This window comes from Desmodus rotundus, chromosome 7 (assembly GCF_022682495.2).
Source record: "Desmodus rotundus isolate HL8 chromosome 7, HLdesRot8A.1, whole genome shotgun sequence".
Classification (NCBI taxonomy): Eukaryota; Metazoa; Chordata; class Mammalia; order Chiroptera; family Phyllostomidae; genus Desmodus; species Desmodus rotundus.
Window position 1 is genome coordinate 64,177,864 of NC_071393.1, and position 22,593 is coordinate 64,200,456.

At 38.2% G+C, this 22,593-nt stretch overlaps 1 protein-coding gene across 5 annotated transcripts in view; it reads right to left on the bottom strand.

Moving 5' to 3' along the window:
• LOC112301565 (T cell receptor alpha chain constant) overlaps positions 1-22,593 on the bottom strand; it is a 537,134-nt gene that overhangs the window by 392,091 nt on the left and 122,450 nt on the right. The window contains exons 1-2 of one of the 5 annotated variants that reach the window (XM_071221942.1): positions 3,133-3,261; positions 2,887-2,985 (exon numbers count right to left, since the gene is read on the bottom strand). The exons of the other annotated variants lie outside the window; for them this stretch is intronic. Of the exons in view, the coding sequence (XP_071078043.1) occupies positions 2,887-2,985; positions 3,133-3,181 (148 nt within the window). The 5' untranslated portion in view covers positions 3,182-3,261. Of the gene's footprint in view, positions 1-2,886; positions 2,986-3,132; positions 3,262-22,593 lie in introns of those variants that run through there. 5 annotated transcript variants of the gene reach the window in all.

Below are 22,593 nucleotides of genomic sequence, written 5' to 3' on the forward strand. Positions count from 1 at the left end.
TTATTAATTGAATATATTATTAATTTTCCCTTATTTTATATAAATTACTGGAAAATGGAAAAATGAAAATGCTGATACTAAAGTCATAAAAAGATGTCTTGTAAACATAATACAATTGTGACAAAGATAGAATTCATTAAAAATGCTGAACAACAACAACAAAAAGATACAAAACTGTTTCATTACTCTAAAGAACCTGCTCACTTTCCTCCTTCCTGCAGCCCCTGATAACCTATAGCAACCACTGGTCTCTTTTCCATTCCTACAGTTTTGTCCTTTAGAGAATATTGAAATCATACATTATGTATGTAATCATAATAATCTAATAAATGAAATCATATACTATGTTGTCTTCTAAAATGGGTTTTCTTTTCTTTTTTTTTTAGTCAGCATAATGACCTTGAGATCCATCCAATATTGTTGCGCATATCAATATTCCATTCAGTTTTATTACTAAATAGTAATAAAGTCCATTGTATGAATGTACCACAGTACATCTACCCATTCACTCAGTGAAGAGTATTTGGGTGGTTTTCTGTTTTCTGGCCACCACAAGTGTAGCTGCCAGGAAAATTCATGTACAGATTTTTATGTGGACATAAATTTTTCACTTCTCTGGCACAATGATTTTCTATATTTTTCATCTCATGCACACATAAACTGATTACTAAAATTCTGCAGCACACCAAAAAAATATATTTTTGCTGATGTGTCAAAAAGTAGGTATAATTTTGATTCATTCAAACCGGATGGCTATTATTGTGTTGACTGTCATCATTTTACTTTTATTTGACAACCTAAGGGAAAAGAGATCAGTGCCCCTGACTAAATAGTCAGTTATTCCATGTTTTAAAACTTCTGGTGGCACATGGATTGCAAATCACTGCTCTAGCATAGGAACCCAAGAGTGTGATTCCTGAGTTGTAAGTGAAATTCTAACTTTATGTCAAACTGATGAACTGTTTTCCAGAGTTACTGTACCATTCACCCACCAGCAATGTACAAGTGATTCTGTTTCTCTGCATCCTTGACAGAATTTGGTATTATCAATAATTTTTATTGTAGCCATTCTGATTGATGTGGAGTGGTACCTTACTGTGGCTTTAATTTGCATTTCCCTACTGGTTAATGATGTTAAACATCCATTCATGTACTTATTTATATGCTAATTTCCCTATCTCATACCCTCTTTTCGTGAAGGTCTCTGTGAGTCTTTTGTCCATTTTTAAATTGCATTGTTTGTTTTCTCTTTGAGTTAGGACAGTTCTTTATATTCTGAATACCAGTCTTTTGATGGAAATTTATTTTGCAAATATTTCCTAACAATTTGTGGTTTGTCTTTTTTATTCTTTTAGCAGTTTTTGAAATTTTATGAACTTTAAGGGTTTTTTCTTATGGATTATACTTTTTGGTGTCATGTCAAAAATCTTTTTGCCTAATTCTCTTATATTTTTTTCAAAAAGATTTATAGGTTTACCTTTTACACTTGGATGAATGACCCAGTTTCAGACTGTCCTCAAATTTTTTGTATAAGTTGTGAGTTTAGAGCAAGGTTCAATTTCTTGCCTATGAATAACCTGTTGTCACACACCATTTGTTAATTAGACTATCTTGCCTCTATTCAATTGCCTTTGCAGCCTCATAAAAAAAAATCAGTTTTCCTCATTTGTGTGGGTCTATTTCTTTGGTTTGCAGGCCCACGCTCACTCCACTGAGCCACACCAGCCAGGGTTGTGTGGGTCTATTTCTATACTCTTACTCAGTGGCATGAAATTGTTAATGATATACATTTATTTTAGTTTAAATGTTAGAGAATCTGTAGTATCAGTTTTTTTTATTCCTTATACTTTATTTATTTATTTTTATCCTCACCCAAGGACATTTTAATTTTTTTTCATTGCTTTAAGAGTGAGAAAGAGAGAGAGACTGATGGCCCAGGGATTGAACCCACAACCTTTTGGTCCAAACGACAGTGCTCCAATCAGCCGAGTCACATTGGCCAGGGTCATTCCTTATATTTATAATTTATGTTTTCTCTCTTTTCTCCCTTGATAATTCAGCCAGGCATATATCAATTTTATTAATAATTTAAGAAAATTAACTTTTTAATTTATTACCTCTATTGTTGCTTTGTATTTCACCAATTTGACTTTTTTATTATTTCCTTCTTTTAGCTTACATTGGGTTTAATTTGTTTATATTTTTCTATCCTCTTTTCTTGAAAGCTTTGATCATTGTTTTTCAACCTTTCTTCTTTAGTAGTAAAGGTATTTAAAATAATAATTTTTTCTATATACTATTTTAGTGGCATTTCATACATATCTATATATGTGCGTTTTCATCATATTTTCTTCAAAAATATTTTCTAATAGCCATAATAATTGTTTCCTTGACCTATGGGTTATTTTAAAGTTTAATGTTAAATTCCAAATATCTGGTTATTTTTAGACATCTTTTTGCACCTGGTTTTCTAAACTGATTTTCTAAATCAATTCCATTTTGGTCAGAGAATAAATTCTGTATAATTTCAGTCCTTTTAAATGTATTAAGACTCTTTTATGGCCAAACAGATTTTTTTGTTTATGTTTGAATATTTCATTTACATAGCAGGGGTTTGCTGGAGCTGCCACTGCAGGTTAGGGAACAGGCTGCAGGTGCCTGGAGAACACTGTGCACTTGCTGCACAGAAGTAGGTGGCTGAGTCTCCAGGATGGGAGGCGTTGATGTGCAGTGAGAAGTGTTTGGCACTTCTGCTGAACAAAACTGTAAATCTTCCATCTTCCTTTCTATTATCAATTGAACGTATGGCTATCAATAATTCAGGGCCTTTACCAGGATACTGCCGATACCATGGGAAATAGTCAAATGCATTGTTATCATACGTACAGTTCAGAATTGAAATCTCTTTTTCTCGTAATACCAAAGATTCAGGGCTCTGTTTCACCTGCTGCTGGTCACTTTTTCCCTTCTGTTGGCCACTCACCCCTGCTTGAAAAGATAACAAAAAGTCATTAGGCTCCCCCAAGTCATAGTTTCTTCTTAAAGTTTCTACCTGAGGAGTTTGTCCATACCCCAATTTTCTCATTTGCCCAAATTAATGATATATCCTAGCATTTCTCCTCCACAACTCACAGCCTAGTTGAAGCCATAGAATTAAAAATGCTCCCAGGATCTTGTCCATTTCCTAGCACCAAAGGGTACTGACAACTGAAGTGGTCTTGCTGTCTCCTCAGCCAGCTGGAAGTATGACTTTAAATTCACACCTGCTTTAATTCTTTCAAGAGGCCACACCCTTTCACAAGTACTTTCATTTAAAGCTATTTCTGTCAAAGAAAGCACTTCCTCATTTTGTCCTAACTTAGAATTGCTGAAAATACTTTCAATAAGGATGAAAAATCCCCTATCAATACATAGATAAGAATCAGTTTAGAATTTATCTCTCCTAATCCTTCTTTTCCTTATACTTCTAGAATGCAAAAATTGTATGCTAGGACAACTTGATATGTTGACTTAGATTACATTATTTTACAGTAGGGAAGAAAGGGATCTCAGGAAGCCACAAGATTAGCATATATAGAAGCATTTATTTTTTATTATAAATATGAAGTCTATTGAGAACACACAGGTGGCATAATATTACAAGCTAAGGTCACAAATCAAAGCATAGAGAATATATGGTTCCTTTGCCCTGGAAGAATTTAAAATTTTATTACAATCTTTCAGGTGTGTTTATATTTTACATAGCCCTAATAAAAAATAGAAGATAATTAAATCAATTTTAATTTCTTTATATTTCTTCTAAACTATAAATAGGTAAATTAAATATTTCTAAGACTATACTTGAAGAAAAAATTGGCAAGTACCAGAATAATCTATTTGGAGGAGTTTTGATTTCCAAATAGATAAGAGAAGGTGGAAAAATTCTGTAAATATCAGAAGATGTGGGGCTATGACTATCCAGTAATGCAGCATTTTTTGGTAGCTCTCATTGTGAGTTTGAAGAAACATTGGATATTTTCTTCACATTTTAACCTTATGGGTGAAATATCAAAACATGAAGAAGCAATTTGGTTTTTCATATTAGCACAACAGGGTATATAGACATAAGTTGAAGATAAGTTCCAAAACAGCCCTAAAAGTAAGATGGACCTGCATTACAAATAGTAGAAGTTAAAAGAAGTAAGGAGCACATTTTTGAAGCACAGAAGGAATTTTTTTATTTGTATCTGATACCATCTGGATTTCAGTCAAAGAAAAATGCCATCACAGTCCAACAGGAGACAACGGTAAGAGTCCTCATTCCCAAATCTACAATCTAGTTCATTAAACTCCAGTGCTCTCAGGGAATATTTTTAATGTTTGTTGAATTTTTATGTGTTTTTTCTTTTTCATTTATTTATTCATCAATGCATAAATTCATATATATTGCATATATTCATATATATTTACTGAGTGCCTAATAAGTGCCTACTAAATGTGCAGTACTTGGGTCTTATTCATGCTAGAGACACAGTCCTAACCTTCAGTCAACCTAGTCCCAATACTCAAGTACACTCAGATAAAACCCACCAAAGAGAACTGTGTGTCTATACGATGTGATGAAAAAGAGTAATGAACTGTGCTTCTGGGACCAGTTAAAGAAGGGTTCTGATGCAGGACATGCTTGAACTGGGACTTGCACCATGCCATCAATAGATATCCCGGTAAAAAGAATGGGATAACAGAATTCTGGGCACAAATTAACTTAGAGTGGCTGGACATTAGACTGTGCATGAGTAAAAACATTAAAAATTTATATTAGAGAAGGTAATGTAGCCCTGATCTCAAAAGACAATGTATATTATTCAAGGAATTGTTGGTTTCCAAAGTCATGTGTTTCAAACCTATTAGATTAGAAAAATACAAATATTATTTAAGTAGATGAATGGATACATATATACATACACACCTGATTGATAGATATAAATTGAATGAAAGGATTAGGTAAAAATTTACTAGGTTTTTAAAGGATAATTTCTATCTACTTGATGTGTATGTGCAAACCTTAATTTTCTCTGAAGCAGCATTGCCCCATTGTGGCCATTTAGAGAAGTTACACTGAACATTTTCTTTTTTATCCTCACCTGAGGATATGTTTTATTGATTTTGAGAGAGATAGAAAGGGAGAGAGAGAAAAACATCAAGGTGAAGGAGAAACATTGATTGGTTTCCTCCTATACACATCCCAACCAGGGATCAAATCCACAACCTAGGTGTGTGCCCTGACTGGAGATCAAACCTGCCACCTTTTGGTGTACAGGACAGCACTCCAACCAACTGAACAACCTGTCCAGGGCTACAATGAACAATTTCCTAGAGCTTCTTAAAAGTGTGTTCAGCAACCATTGTGTCAATCATAGCACCGAAATAAGTGGCTGAGTCTTATTTAGCCAATGATTTCTTCAGATGAAAAGAGCTTTTGTTGAAGTCCCTTATGAAACTTTTGCTGCTGTTTACTGAGGTGTGTCTCAGGCAGATCTGGAGGCTTTGGTTGGGATCTGGGCATACCAACAGAAAACAAGGCTCCTGAAATATTCTTAGTAGCATCTCACCTTCCCTAGGGTCCCCGTCAGAGGCAGAAATTGGCCCTCAGGATGAGTCACTGCATTGAGCTGTCCTTCCTCTTATAATACCAACATCAGATCAACATGGCCTTAAACAGATCCTAAATTAGACAATTGTTCTACATCTTTCCACTAACCTGCACTTCATGATGACTAATGATGTAGAACAGAGGTTGGCAAACTTCCATAAAGGGTCAAATAGTAAAAATTTTTGGTTTTGCAGTCCATTCACTCTGTTGCAACTACTCAGCTCTGCCACTGTAGCATGAAAGAAGCCATTGATAATACATAAAAAGTGAGCTTTGCTGTGTTCCAATAAAAATTTATTTACAAAAGTAAGTGGCAGGCTGAATTTGGTTCTTGGGCCATGCATTGTTGACCCCTGATGTAGAGCGTCCTTTTATGTGCTTTTTGATCATTCATATATCTTTTATGAAGAGTCTGCTCAAATATTTTGGTCATTTTTAAATCGGGTAATTTATCATTTATTGAGATTCTTTCTAAATGGCATGTTCTTGATACAAGAAATAATCTTATTGCTATATGGACACAATCACCCTAAAAGTAATTCCATAACAGCTTTGAAAAATCTGCCTTTGGAATCATGACTTAGCAGATAAACAGAGCAATAAACATCATGATTCTGACTGGAAGGAGCTGCAAAGAGAAATTCTTTTTCCCATAATCATAAATGTTCATTTTTTATGTTCTGATATTATGTCAACTACTTCTGCTCATATTGAGTTTCAAACAAAGACAGACATCCTTGATGTTAAGTTAGCTGTGAATGTAAAAGAAAAACAGTAAAAAATGTCCAAGTTCAAACATCCCATAGGAAATATGAGCTGACAGCTGTCAAAGAATGAGACAGCCTGTAGTAGGATTTATGCTCCAGAGCTCCCCACAGTATCAGGCTGTCAGAATGTCAGATTTGAGATCTGGCCCTTGTTTTGCCCTTTTCCAGTTCCTGATTCAGGTATATGTAGCTGCATCTCCAAGGTCTGGCTCTGGGTAACAGGCCCTAGGATGATGGGTATTTAAATAGTTTGTTCCTGGGGTGGGGTAGAGGGATGGGGAGAAAAGGCATACAATTGTAATTGAATAACAATAAAAATTTAAAAAATAAATAAATAAATAAATTGTTCATTATTTTCATTGTTGAAAAGTAGTAGTACTTCTCATAATTATGATATCCTCAATAAATATGTTATACCCATAATTTAAACATTGTGAAAACCAATCCTAATAAAGTTTTCATAAAGAGATAGAAATTTAGAAGAGACTGAGCCTTAGTTTTCACTTAATTTGGATAATATTTCTAAGCACATAATATTTTGACTTAAGAAAAGATACAACATTCCTGTTTTTCATCACTAATATTCTCAAAATACATGATTGTTTTATGGTAGAGAAATATATTTGATTAATTACATTTGTGGCAGGGTTAGGCTAAGGACAAGATGACCACTTAATTTCTCAATGAAGAAAGTCAGTGCATTTCAAAGAAAAGCTGAACTTTTGGTTTTCTTCTCTCTATTCTATGTGCTAATAACTGCAATGAGAGGCTGTGAATTCCAGAATGGCAGTGTGATTAGATCCATGGAGACCCTCCCTAGCAAAACAATTGTAACTGGTGAAAATAATTTTAAAAATTAAAGTCTCTGGACATTGTCTTAAGACTGAACATTGTATCCAGCAAATAAAATGATATACAGAAAAATATTCATTCAGAAAAAGCTACTAATCACAAGTGTCCATACGAACAGAAAGAGTCTCTTGCACTGGAACCATAATTCACTCCCCACCCCCACCTCAGCATGATGGAAGCTCTGTTCTGGCTGGGTTTAGCCAAGAGCACAAGGCACCCTTTACCCAGATCTCACAGTATAGGCTACAGTATTATCCTGGGAGGGACTGACTGCCAACATTTTTCATCTCCCCAGCATTGTTTTGCAGAAGTTCTATTGCAAGCAAGAGAAGCTGAGGGACTTGGGGCTACTTTTTACCTCTCATCCCTCCTCTTATAAGGTAGAAACTCTACCCCAGACAAGATTAACTGAGAATACTGTATCCTTCCCTCAACTCACTCATAGAGTGAAGGTTCCATTCTGGAAAAGGCAAACCAAGACCAGAGACTACTAAAATTTAGACCTAAGATGTCACTTTGAGACAAGCAAGCCACTGTCCCTTCTCATAGCTCCAAAATAGTGGCATGGTGGTTCGTCCAGGTAAAGAAGCAGCTGAAAGAACAAGGAACTCTTCCCTAGGGAAGACTTTATTTGGAACAGAGCATTGAGAAGTTCAAGTTAAGGGTGCTATTAAAAATAATGGATATTTTGGTGGTAAACAATTATTAAAAGATTGATAGCTTGGTAAGAGCAACAAACTAAATTATGGACAACTAGCTAGAAATTTAACAGAGAAAAGGAAAAGAGAAAACTAGGAAGAGTCTTCAAGGGGTCAGAATATGCCTCAAAGATAAGCTTCAGAGACTACCTCCACAAAGGAGTTTAAGTTTAATTGGATCAGACCTTGAAACAGTTTATGCTCCAGAGTATTAATGGAAACAATAGAACAATCAGTCGGCACTTAGTGGAAGCAGATAGAGTAACATGGACATCAGGAAAACAGACTGTCAAAGAGAGCCTGCTAAAATTAGAATTATACTGGATGTTTGGGCACATACTCAACACCATGTCCTTGGAGTAACAACATCATAGACTGAATATTGTGGGGAAAATGGACTTAGCTAAAATAGTCAAGTCACTAAACAAATAAATAAGCAAACAAGAACAGCAAGCCCTAGAAGGGGTGGGGAATGGACATCCAGCATTGCTATGACATATGTGTTAGCCTGAATAATGGCCTTAAAAGATATCCAGGCCTGAATGCCTGGAATCTAACATTGTGGCTTTATTTGACAAAAGGCACTTTGGATATATGATTAATTTAAGAACTTGATGTAAGTTATCCTGGATTACCCCGGTAGGCCCTAAATATAATCACAAGTATCCTTTTAAGGAGAAGAAGGGTTTGTAGTTCTGGATGCAGAAGGTTGGAGTATTTCAAGAAGGGGGTCATGAACCAAAGAATCCAGGTGACTTTCAGAAGCTAGAAAAGGCAAGGAAATGGATTCTCCCCTAGGGAGTCTAGAGAAGATCTCACCTTTAACTGGAACCTAATCAACAAAACAAACAAGCAAGCAAAATATAACCAAAGACATTGAAATTAAGAACAAACTGACAGTAACCAGAAGGGAGAGGGGAGGGGATAATGGGGGAAAAGTGTGAAAGGTTTACAGGAACAACTGTAAAGGACACATGGACAAAACCAAGGGGTGTGTGGAAACAGGGGAGGGAGGTGGGGAAGGCTGGGGTGGCTAGGGACAGATGGGGGGAAAGGCAGAAAGCTGTACTTGAACAACAATGAAAATCAAAAGTATTTAATTAAAGAAAAGAAAAGAAAAGAATAAATCTTGCCAAGATCTTGACTATAGCCAATGAAGATGATTTCAGACTTCCTGCTCCAGAAACAAGGGAGAAAAAAATTTGTTTTAAGTGGCTAAGTTTGTGATAATTTATTATAGCAGTTTTATTAATTTGCTATAGTTATTGTAACAAAGTATCACACATTAGGAAGCTTAAATAAGAGAAATTGATTGTCTCACAGTTCTAGGCTAGAAGTACAAGATCAAGGTGTGAGCAAGTTTGTTTCCTTCTGAGGGCTGTGAGACAAAAAAATCCTGTTCCATTCCTCTTCCTCAGCTTCTGATAGTTTTGTTAGCATAGGTAGCTAGATATTAATAAAGAAAGGTAGAAAAGGGAGTGAGGCATTAAGAAGCCTAATAAACTGGGAAGCTGAATCTAATACTGGGCTTGCTTCACTAGGAAGCTACAGCTTCACACATTCCCCAGGGAACCGCAGGTCTTTTCCCACAGATTACTGAGAGAAGGAATAGAACAATACGGGAGAAATTTCTCTGCTGGGCACATGCCCAGCAGAAGCCAGGACAGTGCAAAGGGAGGTGCCTCTATTTTGAGGTATGCTCAGTGGGAACAAAGATGGTGACCATAAGGGGGAATGTCTAGCTTGGGAAAAGTATTGGATTAGATAAGGGTCACAGAACGATAAAAGATCTAGGAAATTGATTGGTTAGGTGGCAGGCCCAACACAAGTCTGGGAAGGATTGGGAAATTGACTGGTTAGGTTGAAAGGGTGCCTAGTCCTTTCTAAACTTGAGATAATATAACCCCAGCATAACAAGGGAGCTCTCCTTCTCTCTTTCCTCTCCTCTCTCTCTCTCTCTCTGGATAACATGCTCACCTTGTTCATTTGCTCACCTTGTTCATTCGCATGTTCTCTCTCTAAGCAACTGTGTTATCTCTAGGTGCGGGTCTAGGCACAGCACCAGCCAGAGCACAGCAGAGAACAAAGGCTGAGCCAGCCAGATGCGAATAGAGACATGGACTGAACCAATGGTGCAAAATGTCTGGACACTGGCCCTATACCTGAGCCCAATGAAGACAAGGCTGAACATTTAGCATGGCAGGATGAATGAAGATGAGACATGGAAGTGAATTGGGACAGCCCTTTGTGTTTACTTTAACTTCAGTAGAACTTATGACTCCACAACCTCCCATACACGGGTCCCTGGAATGCTTTCCTTGCAACTCCGTGAAAGAGCCTTATTTCAACTGGCAACAGTTTGATGACAATCTTCCATGTTCTTTGGCTTGTAGAAGCATCATTTCAATCTCTACTTTTATCTTCATGTGGTGTTCTCCCTACATGTCTGTCTCTGTGTCCAAATTTTCTCTTTTTGTAAGGACATCAGTCATATTGGATTAAGGCCCATCCTAGTGACCTAGTTTTAACTTAACTAACTACATGTGCAAAGGCCCTATTTCCAAATAAATACACAATCTGAGATACTAGAGATTAGGACTTTAAGATATAGATTGGGGTGAGGAGGAGCACAAGTCAACTCATAACAGTAGCCATAGTGTCATAGGCAGGCACAGATTAGTAACCAGGTTCTTGGCGATTGGGACAAAGAATTGAACTGAACACCCAGAGTTTATAGCAGAGAACGTGGGAGCAGGTCAACTCCAAGCAGAGATTGACCTCAGGGGTGGAAGGGATTCTATTCTTATAGGGCAGATCCTTCCTGGCTAGTTTTGGTGGGCTTTTACTGTGCATGTACAAGTAGTTGTATTACTTTAAAGCTACTGTGCATGTGGTCTCCCATGATTTTCCTTGGTTGGCCACCAGAGAAGGGGCAACACAATGTTACCAAATGAATCCCCCCTTCTCCTGGGGTCCCCTGTACTAGGTTCACCTTGCTCACTGCCAGGAAATTATAGCTCTCCATGTCAGAGATTGGTGAACAAGAAAGGAATTATTTACTCAAAAGTCATATAGACCTAATAGTAATGACTTAATGTCTTCATTAAAATCCCAAAGTGCCTTAAAACACCCACAACCACACACAGTCCTTCCTTCCCTCCTTTGCGGGCCTGGAGTACTGTATCTCAAGAAAAGAAATAGAAGTCCATGGCTCAGGTAGCCTCTGGCTCTTCCCAGTAATCCTTGCTCAGCTGTCAGGCCTCCCTCGGTTCCTAGCACCATCAGCTGTGTCACTGGGATCTCCAGTTCTTAATCCAAACCTGCATGGCACCTTCTCATGGCCCACCAGCAGGAGTCCTTTCACCCCTTTTCTTCCCGCAGTATCTCTCCTGCATTCTTCCAAACTGCTAAGAGAGAGCTCTGCATCACTGCTACATCTTGCTTTCCAGCTTCCTAAGCTGCCTGGCAAAGGGAGACCCAAAGCCATGTGGTTCTCCCCTGCCAAAGCTGCGTGGTTCTTGTTATTGCTGCCATGCCTGGGTTTAAATTCCAGTGCCAATCTTCCTCCGCAGCTCACTTCTGACTCCTCCCACAATTGGCTACATTTGCCAGCATTCCTGTATTCTTCCAGCTGTACTGGGCTGCCATAGTAAGTCCGGGCAGGCATGACCCATGGCGTGGAGCCAATCATCTCCAAGCTCTTATGCAGGCTCTGTAACCAGGGGGAGTTGCCTCCCAGTTACATCCTGGGTGGAAGTCACTCCCTTCTCTCTGGCTCAAAGCATGGCCACACCTATTTAACATATCTATGAAACCAGTTAAAACTTACAGATATGTTAAATGACCATTCTAGAGGTTATCTGCAAAACTGTTGTTATGCACAGCAACTCTCAATGGCCCTGTTCCATGTGTTCCATCCCCCAGTTCAGACTTGTGGGGCTGAGGGCATCCCATATTTTTAATATTTCCTGGACACCCTGGGTCCTGGACCCCATTACAAATCCCTCTTCTGGGGCCCCCCTTGGCTGGACCCTCTTACAATAGGAAACTATATCTAATATATTATAAAAAATTACGAGACATAAAAAGAAATGGGAAAGTTTCTTTTACACAGAAGAAAAAGTAGGCAGTAGAAACTATTATTGAAAGGGTTCAGATTTTAGACTTAGCAGATAGTTTAAATATAATTTTTAAAGCTAAAGGAAAGCATGCTAAAGGAAGGAAAGAAGATGTGTTGACAGCATCTCATTAAATAGAGAATATTAAAAAATGTAGAAGTTGTTTTTTAAAGGAACAAAATGGAAATTCTGGAGTTGGAAAATATAATAACCAAAATGAATCAGTCACTAAAGTTTCTCAATAGTAAATCTGAGCTTCCAGAATAAGAAATTAATGAACTTGAAGGTAGATCTACAGAGCTTATGTCATCTGAAAAACAGCAAGGAAGAAAGAATCAAGAAAAATGAACAGAGACTTAGAGAAATATGGGACACAATTAAAAATATCAACATATGCATAATGGTAGTATCAGAAGGGGAGGAGAGAAAGAAAGTAACAGAAAAAATATTTTAAGACATAATGTCTGTATTTCACAGATATAGAGCAAACATTTCAGAAATTCATATGGAACCATAAACGACCCCGAATAGCTGCAGCAATTTTGAGAAAGAAGAACAAAGCAGGAGGGATCACAATACCTGATATCAAACTGTATTACAAGGCCACTGTAATCAAAACAGCCTGGTACTGGCATAAAAACAGGCACATAGACCAATGGAACAGAACAGAGAGCCCAGAAATAAACTCAAGTCTATACGGTCAATTAATATTTGACAAAGGAGGCAGGAGCATAAAATGGAGCAAAAACAGCCTCTTCAACAGATGGTGTTGGGAGATCTGGACAGCTACATGCAAAAAAATGAAACTCGATCACCAACTTACACCATACACGAAAATAAACTCAAGATGGATAAAAGACTTAAATATAAGTCATAACACCATAAAAGTCCTTGAGGAAAACATTGGCAGGAAAATCTCAGACTTTCCACGCAGCAACATCCTCACAGACACATCCCCTAAAGCAAGGGACATAAAGGAAAGAATAAACAAATGGGACCTCATCAAAATAAAAAGCTTCTGCATGGCTAAAGAAAACAGCACCAAATTACAAAGAGAACCAACAGTATGGGAAAACATATTTGCCAAGGATACCTCAGACAAGGGCCTGACCTGCAAAATATATAAAGAACTCACACGACTGCACTCCAGGAAGACAAACAACCCAATTAAAAAATGGGCAAAGGACTTGAACAGACACTTCTCCAAGGAAGACATACAGAGGGCCCAGAGACATATGAAAAGATGCTCAGCATCACTAGCCATCAGAGACATGCCAATTAAAACCACAACGAGGTACCATCTCACACCAGTCAGAGTGGCCAACATAAACAAATCCACAAACAAATGTTGGAGAGGATGCGGAGAAAAGGGAACCCTAGTGCACTGTTGGTGGGAATGCAGACTGGTGAGGCCACTGTGGAAAACAGTATGGAATTTCCTCAGAAAACTAAAAATGGAACTGCCCTTTGACCCAGCAATTCCGCTGCTGGGATTATACCCTAAGAACCCTGAAACACCAATCCAAAAGAACCTGTGCACCCCAATGTTCATAGCAGCACAATTTACAATAGCCAAGTACTGGAAGCAACCTAAGTGCCCATCAGCAAACGAGTGGATCCACAAACTATGGTATATTTACACAATGGAATTCTATGCAGCAGAGAGAAAGAAGGAGCTTATACCCTTTGCAACAGCATGGATGAAACTGGAGAGCATTATGCTCAGTGAAATAAGCCAGGCGGGGAGGGTCAAATACCATATGATCTCATCGTTAACTGGAACATAAGCAATAGAAGAAAAAAGGAAACAAAATATAACCAGAGACATTGAAGTTAAGAACAATCTAACAATAGCCTGGGGGGCGGGGGTGGGGACAGTGGGAAGAGGGGATTACAGGAACTACTCTAAAGGACACATGGACAAAACCAAGGGGGAGGGTGGAGGTGGGGGAGGGAGGTGGGTTCAGCTGGGGTGGGGTGGAGGGATGGGGAGAAAAGGCATACAACTGTAATTTAATAACAATTTAAAAAAAAAAAGAAAGAATGTCTGTGAACTACCCCAATTTGACAGAAAACCATTTACTCATTTCAGAAGCTCAATAAATCAATGTAAGGTAAATTCAACGAGATCCACACCCAGACACATGGTTAAAATGTTGAAAGATATATAGAAACCCTTGAAAGCAAAAAGAGAAAAATCTTCGCATACAAGATAACTCTAGTAAAATTAAAAACCAACTTCTCAACAACATGCTTTTACATGCACGTAGTCGCACTGTGCAAGCCAACTCCCCTCTACATTGTTAGACAACACACTTAGATGTCATCTGTCCCACCTCAACTTCTTTAACACTGTTCCCAGCCTTTGTTCCAGGAGCAGTCTATTTTTTCTTTCCCCCAGGGCTAACTCCCTTGCATGCACACACCAGCTTTTTAATAAACTTCTTGCCTGAGTACTATTTTTGCGGTGAAATCTATTTCTGTCTCTGGAGTTCCCAAGAATCCCAGATGCCAGTAACACTCACTAATATGTTTTCAATGTAAGAAATGTCCAATCCTGTAGAGAATTTTTATGAGTTCATTTGAGCCAAACTAATGACAATTGCAGGAAACAAAATCTCAAGAGATTGAGAAAATACTTTGAAAAATGGCAGTTTTACCATTTCATACATCAGAATCAAAAAGGAAGACTTAAGCCTTTCTGGTTCCCTGGCCATCTTGGCGGCTGCGCTTGGTAGGGGTCCATTCCACACCTAAGACAGGAAGATGGTGGCTGCAAAAGAAGAAGAAGAAGAAGAAAGGAAGACTTAAGGGGGTTACATGAAATTCACTGGTGATAGATTAGGGAGGGGGGAGAGAGCAAAGCAGGGAAATCACTGGATTTAGATAACAAATAAAATGGATAAACACATACTTTTTTTTTACATTGGTGGGTGTAGGATAATTAACATTTACAGCACATAGAGATGGTATGCAGGAGAACAAGGTAACAATGAGGGGTTTGTGGTCTGTGTTCTGGTGGGAGATTGTGCTCTGAAGGGTTTGGCAAAAGGGGAGTACTCTGACATTCCAAAGGTATGTTATTGTAGATGCAAAAAGACAATAGACAAGCTTGGTTAGGGTAAAGAGTGACCTTTGTTAAGAAAGATACTAGCCTCAGACTTGACTGCATGCCACGACTCGCTTTTAGTTAGGAAGTTTTAATTTCAGACCATCCTTTGTGGTTACTTTAGGTCTCTGAGTTTTCAAGGCCTGCTATGCAAACCTCCTCTGAGCCTGTCAGGTTTAATATGTGACTCTTTTTTCATCCACAAAGTTAAGATACATATCATAAGCCCTAAAGTAACCACTAAGAAAATAACTGAAAAATATAGTGAAAAATAATTAAAGGAATTAAAATATTGTATTAGAAAATATTCACTTAATCCTAAAGAAAGCAGTAAAAGAAGAACAGAGGAATAAAAAAATACATGGGAGCCCCGACCAGGTAGCCCAATGGGTTGGAGCGCCATCCCATACACCAAAAAGTTTGCAGGTTTGATCCCTAGTCAAAGGACATACTGAGGTTCTGGGTTCAACCCCCAGTCAGGGTGCATATGGGAGGCAACCCGTAGGTGCTTCTCTCTCACATTGATATTTCTCTCTCTCTCTAAAAAAATCAGTAAAATATATATTTGGTGAGGATTAAAAAAATACATGGGACATGTGGAAAACAAAATTAGAATGACAGACAGATCCAACTATATCAGTAACGACATTAAATGTGAATGGATTAAATAATTCCATCAAAAAGCAGATGATCAAACTGGTTAAAAAGTGATATACAAATATAAACTATCTCCACAAAACACACTTTTAATTCAAAGATAAAAATAGGTTAAAACTAAAAAGATGGGAAAAGATCCTTTTAGATCTCACGAACAGCAAACGTGAGAGCTGGAGTTGCAGTACTATTATTAGGCAAGATAAACTTTAAACAAAAAAATGTCACTAGAGAGTAGAATATAATGATAAAATGGCCAATCCATCAAGAAGATGTACCTACTAAGAGACACAAAAATCCGTGAAGCAAAAATGGGCAGAATTGAAGAAATAGAAAATCCAATAATAGTAGATTTCAATATTGCACTTTCAATAATAGAACAACTAGGCGGAATATCACAAGGAAGGAGAGAACTTGAACAAAACTAGAAAACAAGTAGACCCAAGAGGCATCCACCCTACGGCAACAGAACATACACTCTTCTCAAGCATGGAGGGAGCACTCTCCAGGAAAGACCATATCCCAGGGCATAAAGCAAGCCTCAAGAACATGACTGAATGAAATATACATTTTAAAGTTTTCCACAGATTTATCAACATACGAACATTTAGAAATTTTTTTTGTTTGCTTTGTTGCACTAGTAGGATGGGATGTAAGTATTTGCAATTGTCTTGGGACACAGTGTGGTAAGGCTGACCTGAGCATTTTTGAGACCCACTAAGCTGGATCATTGTATAACAACATTGCTATTGGAGTAATTTTTTTTTATTCCTTTCTCTTTTTACTCTTTTGGAGTCCAGCATCCTGTGGCTTAATTATTTATATTAATTTTATCCTCTTATGAGCTTCTCTGCTGGTTCCAAGTTAGAGATTTATAGTGTGGAAAGAGGTGTAGATTAAGAAGGGAAGATAAAGAACAAAATCCCAAACCTATAGAGCTAAAAGGTACCTGTGGTTAAAACCCTAGCGATGTGGGTTTGAAATATTGAGCAGTGCAAATGCTGTGTGGTGATCCTGTGACACAATTACGGTTGGGGGAGGAGCTAAGCCAGCTGAGAGTTTGTGTATAGCCTGCAGATACCTGGGAAGCGCTGTGACTCCACAGCACAGAAATAAATGGCTGAGTCTGTGGTCTGGGAAGAGGAAATAAACAATGAACTGTGGTGTTCCTTTTTCATAGCATTTAAGTTTCCATTCCACATTGTCCCTGAAGGAATGTAAAACAGGTTGATGAGGTGGCCCCCAGAATTTTAGTGAAACCACTGCACACTGACCACAGAGGTGGAAAAGTTGCACCACAATGTGAAACTAGCTCCTTCCTGGAGACTCAAGTCTAGGGGATTCTGCTCCACCTGCAGCCCTTTCACACCTGATGAGAAACATAGAAACAGTCACAGTGATGGTCAGTATAACACCCACTAAAACTAAAAAATGCCCCCATAAATCATAAGAATGATAGAAAGTCTGCCAGACTCATGAGCAACTTCTCCTCCCTTCCTCAACAGTACTCCCTGCAGACTTGCATCTGGGACAGCCCCAACTCATAGCAAACATGGGTGCACAAAAGCCCCAGCACAGTACCCAACAGCCTCTTCATGATGCTTTGCCTTGTTGCTTGAGACAAGGCAAAGTTTTCACCCTAAGATGTACTTAACTAACCTGAATGGTGAGTGGCATGATTTCATTCTGGAACTGTTCCTGCACTTGCAACCAATGAGCTTCACTCAACCCTCAAACCCTCACTCAAACCCTGCTCAGAGAGTGACAGGAAGCCCCACCTTTCAGCCTCACCCCTACTGAGAAAGGGCCAGACGGAAAGAGGTGGAGGGAGAGGGGAAAAGAAAGGTTACTATTGTATTACTTGAAGGACATTCTCTGGTAATCCCGGAGGTAGTAAAGAGTGTGAGCAGGAAAGGGAGGGGCTGTCTCCCTTATCTATGCTAATTAAAACCTAGGGAGGACCATAAAAAGAATATCCACATATTAAATCCAAGTAACAGGCTCCTGTTCTGACAAAAGGATCTTTACTAACCTATAAATTAATCATATGAGAGTCACTGCAGTTATGCAGTGTAATAAGAAAGTAAATTTATGTATTATCTACTTAATGAATTCCTATTACTGGACTGTATGACATATATGGATGGGAACTCTCCTGGAATAACCAAGACTAGTGGCAAGTGTTGTAAGAAATGAACCAAATGAGGCTGTAAATTGTGAGGAAAAGAATAGGATATATTCAGACATTTAAAAATATTATTCTTCCTGCTTCATGTCATGTTTTTCTATTTTTTAATTTATTTTTTCTCTTGTTTATTCTATTACAGTTGCCCCCCATCCCCCGCCCTGTTTGCCCTCATCCACCCTGCCCAGCCCCTGCTCCCATTGTCAATCCTCACACTGTTGACCATGTCCACAGGTCACTCACACATGTTCTTTTACTAATTCCTTCCCCTTCTTTCCACCATTCCCTGCTTTCTCTTCTCCTTTGGCAGCTGTCAGTTGTCCCATGTTTCCATGTCTCTGGTTAATGGACTAAAAAACTGTGGTACATTTATACAATGGTATACTACGCAGCAGAAAGAAAGAAGGAACTCCCACCTTTTGCAACAGCATGGTTGGAACTGGAGACTTTTATGCCAAGTGAAATAAGCAGGTCGGTGAAAGACAAACACCATATGATCTTACTCATATGAGGGATCTAATGTTTTTCTAATTCTTATCTGTAAAAACTTACTGTGGGTCATGTTGGCAGTTCAGTTCATCTTTTTTTTTCTCTATAATTCTTCTGATGTCTTCTTTTCCTCCCACTTTCACTTCTCATTACATTTTAGTTTCATATTCTCCTTTTTTTCCCATTACTGCCTCTGTCTTCCCTCTTTTTGATTTTCTAGTTACAGGAAAGAGACAGAAACAATATTAAATAAAAGATGGCATTTTATGGTTTAGAAATAATTTGGAGACTGTGATATTTAAAAATCATAGGTAATAAAAATGTAAAAATCAGGAAAATCTGAAATCTATACTTTGGTATTCTTATTCTTCCCTTTTGCTTTATATGACTCTGTTTTATCCAGAAGTATTTTCTGATAGCTACAGATAAGATGACATAGATAAAGATAATGATAACAATGTAAATATAGATACATGCATTACAGCTATCAACTTTTAGTACTTGAATCAAGGAATAGACAAAGCTATTAACTAAAACCATATTTCTTATAAGCCGGTAAGGATTTTGTTTGTCTTCACACACAATTATTCTTCCCCCTTTACTGTTACTAGCCCCTATTGCAACACTAGATTCCTCACAGCAGTCCTGGTTTAAGAAAAGCCTATGTATAGCACCACCTAATGGGCTAAAAACCTTAAGAAAAGAGCACTTGCCAGTCAGCAGATGAGATGGCTCAACCTAAACTTCCTGCCTAGGGCTGTACCTGTGGATTGACTTGAAGCTCCAGAAATCTCCATAAGGACAGACAGTACCATAAGCAGGACCATTAGTCCCCACAATGCCTTTTTATGAAAATAAATTATTTTATATAATGTAATTATCTGTAATTATATGAAATCAATTCATTTATCTTTTACCTGTGAACTTATTAAAAAAATAAGCCCTTCAAAATGATTCAATCCAGTTTAGCCAAAATATTTAAGAATGTTCTAGACTTCGGAAAACACAAAATAAATTAAACACTATGTCTTCCTCCACAGAGCTTGTGAAGTGGGAGAAATGGACATCTCTGTAAATGTAATAAAGGCCTAAAGAATGCCATTATAAAAGCATGATAAATACTACATGAATACCAAGACAAGTAACAGTTACTTCAAGCCTATATTATAGGAGACAGTTCAATGGAACATGTGATACTGTAACAGGGTGCAGCCAGAGGGACCTCAAATAGGGATTTGTAATGGGGTTCAGGACTCAGAGTGTCCAGGAAATATTAAAAAATATGGGATGTCCTCCCTGCAGGTCTGAACTGGGGGATGGGACACATGGAGCAGGGCCATTGAGAGCTGTTTTGCATAGCAACAGTTTGCAAATAACCTCAGACGTGGTCATTTAACATATCCATAAGTTTTAATTGGTTTCATGGATATGTTAAATAGCTGTGGCCATGCTTTGAGCCAAGAGGATGGGAGTGACTTCCACCCAGGATGTAACTGGGAGGTAACTCCCCCTGGTTACGGTGCCTGTGTAAGAGCTTGGAAATGATTGGCTCCACGCCATGGAGCCACACTTGCCCTGACTTACTATGGCAGCCAAGAAAGGCTGGAAGAATATGGAATGCTGGCAGGTGTAACTGATTGTGGGAGGAGTAGGAAATGCGGCTGCAGAGGAAGATTGGCACTGGGATTAAAACCCAGGTGCGGCAGTCATGTGGGATGGTTGGGACTATGCAGCTTTGAGGTGCTCCCTTTTGCCACATGGCTTAGGAAGCAGGAGAGACCTTGCTGGGAAGGAAAGCGGTGAAAGGACTCTTGCTGGTGGGCCATGAGAAGGTGCCACATGGTTTTGGATTAATAGGAAATCACAGCAGTGACACAGCTGATGGTGCTAGGAACTGAGGGGCTACCCGAGCCACAGACTTCTACTTTTCCTGAGTTATGGTACCCTGGACTGGACAGAGGGAGAAGGAAGGACTGTGCGCATTTGTGGATATTCTAAAGGACTTTAGTATTTTAATGAAGACATTAAGTCATTACTCTAAGTCTGTATAACTTTTTGAATAAATAATTCCTTTCCTTTTCACCAGTCTCTGGCATTGAGAGACATCTTTCCCTGGCAGCGGGCAAGGCGAACCTAGTATGGGGGCAGAGACCCCCTGGAGCAGAAGGGGGGGGTCCATTCAATAATAGTATATCATTCACCCCTCCCCCCGGGTCTGTTCTGTAACAATACTGTATGTCTTCTATGGAAGTGACAAAAGAGGATAATAACAAAAGCAAAGATGACTGATCTTTGACAGGGGTCCATTTTATTTTAAATACAAGGAACAGAAAAAATGAGCAAGTGTATTGACAGGGTCGCTGATAACATACACACACAAACAAAAAAAATGTACTAAAGAACATGGGGTGACTCTGTTACTCGAATGTGGGCACAGTGTGTAACCTTAACCAACACACTGTTCAGGCTCAATAAAAATGTTTGTTCACTACCTTAACATTTGTCCTTGAAACTAAATTTGAATATGAGAAAATATTATGGGTTGTGCTGCTACGGACATAGAAGATAGACTCTGATTTGGAATTTGGGGGGATTTGAGGGGTGAGGAAAAATTAATTAACTAGACTAATCTTTCCTCTTAGATGGCATGGATACAATAGATTCTTACAAAACAAAGTATTGTTTCCTAAGAGTGCTCAGGATTCATCTTCTTGCTTCTCTTGGGTATTCATCTGTGGTTCATGAATCAGCAAAGTATTCACTGTTGCTGCTCGTGATGGCCTGAATACCTTGCAGTATTAAACAATGTTACTTTTAAATTGTACATGTTTTTCCAAACTGAACCCAATAAAGAGTGATACTATTTACTTGAGCAATTAGATGGATATTGAAACAAAAATTGTGAATAGTTTTATTTTTATGAAAATCTATAACTAAGTTTTAAAATAATTTTAAATAACTTTAGAACACATTTTATTGAAATAGTTGATCATTTTTTTGTTTTGGCTTTAGTAGATTATTTTAAAAGAAAAATAACTATTTATTGAAAATGTGAAAATAATTTTAGTTTGTGCTCTTGTCTCTGACACTATAAGTAATAATAATCCTCTTTAGATGGATTTCGAGGTAAAAGCAATAAAAGTAAGGACCTCTATGTTTTCACTAAAGTAGAAAAGGAAGTGATCTACAGACCCTGAAGATCAGATGAACTATTCAAGAAGGCTGCAAATGCTTACTAATGGCACTGTGAGAAATAGTGTAAAAAAATAAGATGACTGAGGAATACTAATTATTATGGGCACTAGGTAGATATTAGAGAAATTGAATTAAAATGGAGAAAAAGAGGAGAGAGATAACCTGGAAGGGTCTGATAAAGAAAGGGTTGGTTGGCCACTCATACACCCACAACCCTGGGATTCCACATGGAACTTTGGTGTGATATTGTTTAATTTAGGATGTCTGTTACTGGAGACCACTGGATAAAGAAGGTCTTTTTTCCTTCATGCTATGTTGGTTTTGGAAAAGTCATCTTGTATACATCCTTTAATGCCAGGATTAATTAAGTCCACTAATCTCAAATACTTTAGTCAAAGAGCTGGAGTCCGTTGAGGAAAGAAACCTCTCAGGTTACTAATAAAATAGTCTGGAGATAAAACAGTTTGAAATAAGCAGTTTTCCCGGGTTTTCTGATTGCTTGAGAGATGAGATGAATAATATAAAGCAATTCTCTGAATTGCCTTATACCCAACTCATGTGGCCAACCTCAGCCACCTCAGCCATCACTATCTCCATTGACATGGGAGCAAGTAACTCCCTCCATTTTGTTGAAAATCCTATAGCCTCATTCCCTATAGAATCTTGACTCTAGAGGATAAAAATGCTGCACTTCAGAAAACAGGACTTTTCTCTGCAAAATGGAGAGGAATAGAAAAGAAAATATTCAAGATTTCCATAGGAATCAAACACTTCCCAGGATTCTGTATTCTCTGTATTGTTTGCTTTCACAAGACATGCCAGCTTCCAGGAGATAACCCAGGCTGAGACCCAGAGTCTTTTAAGCTATAAAGTCTCAGGGGATTGTGATCAGCT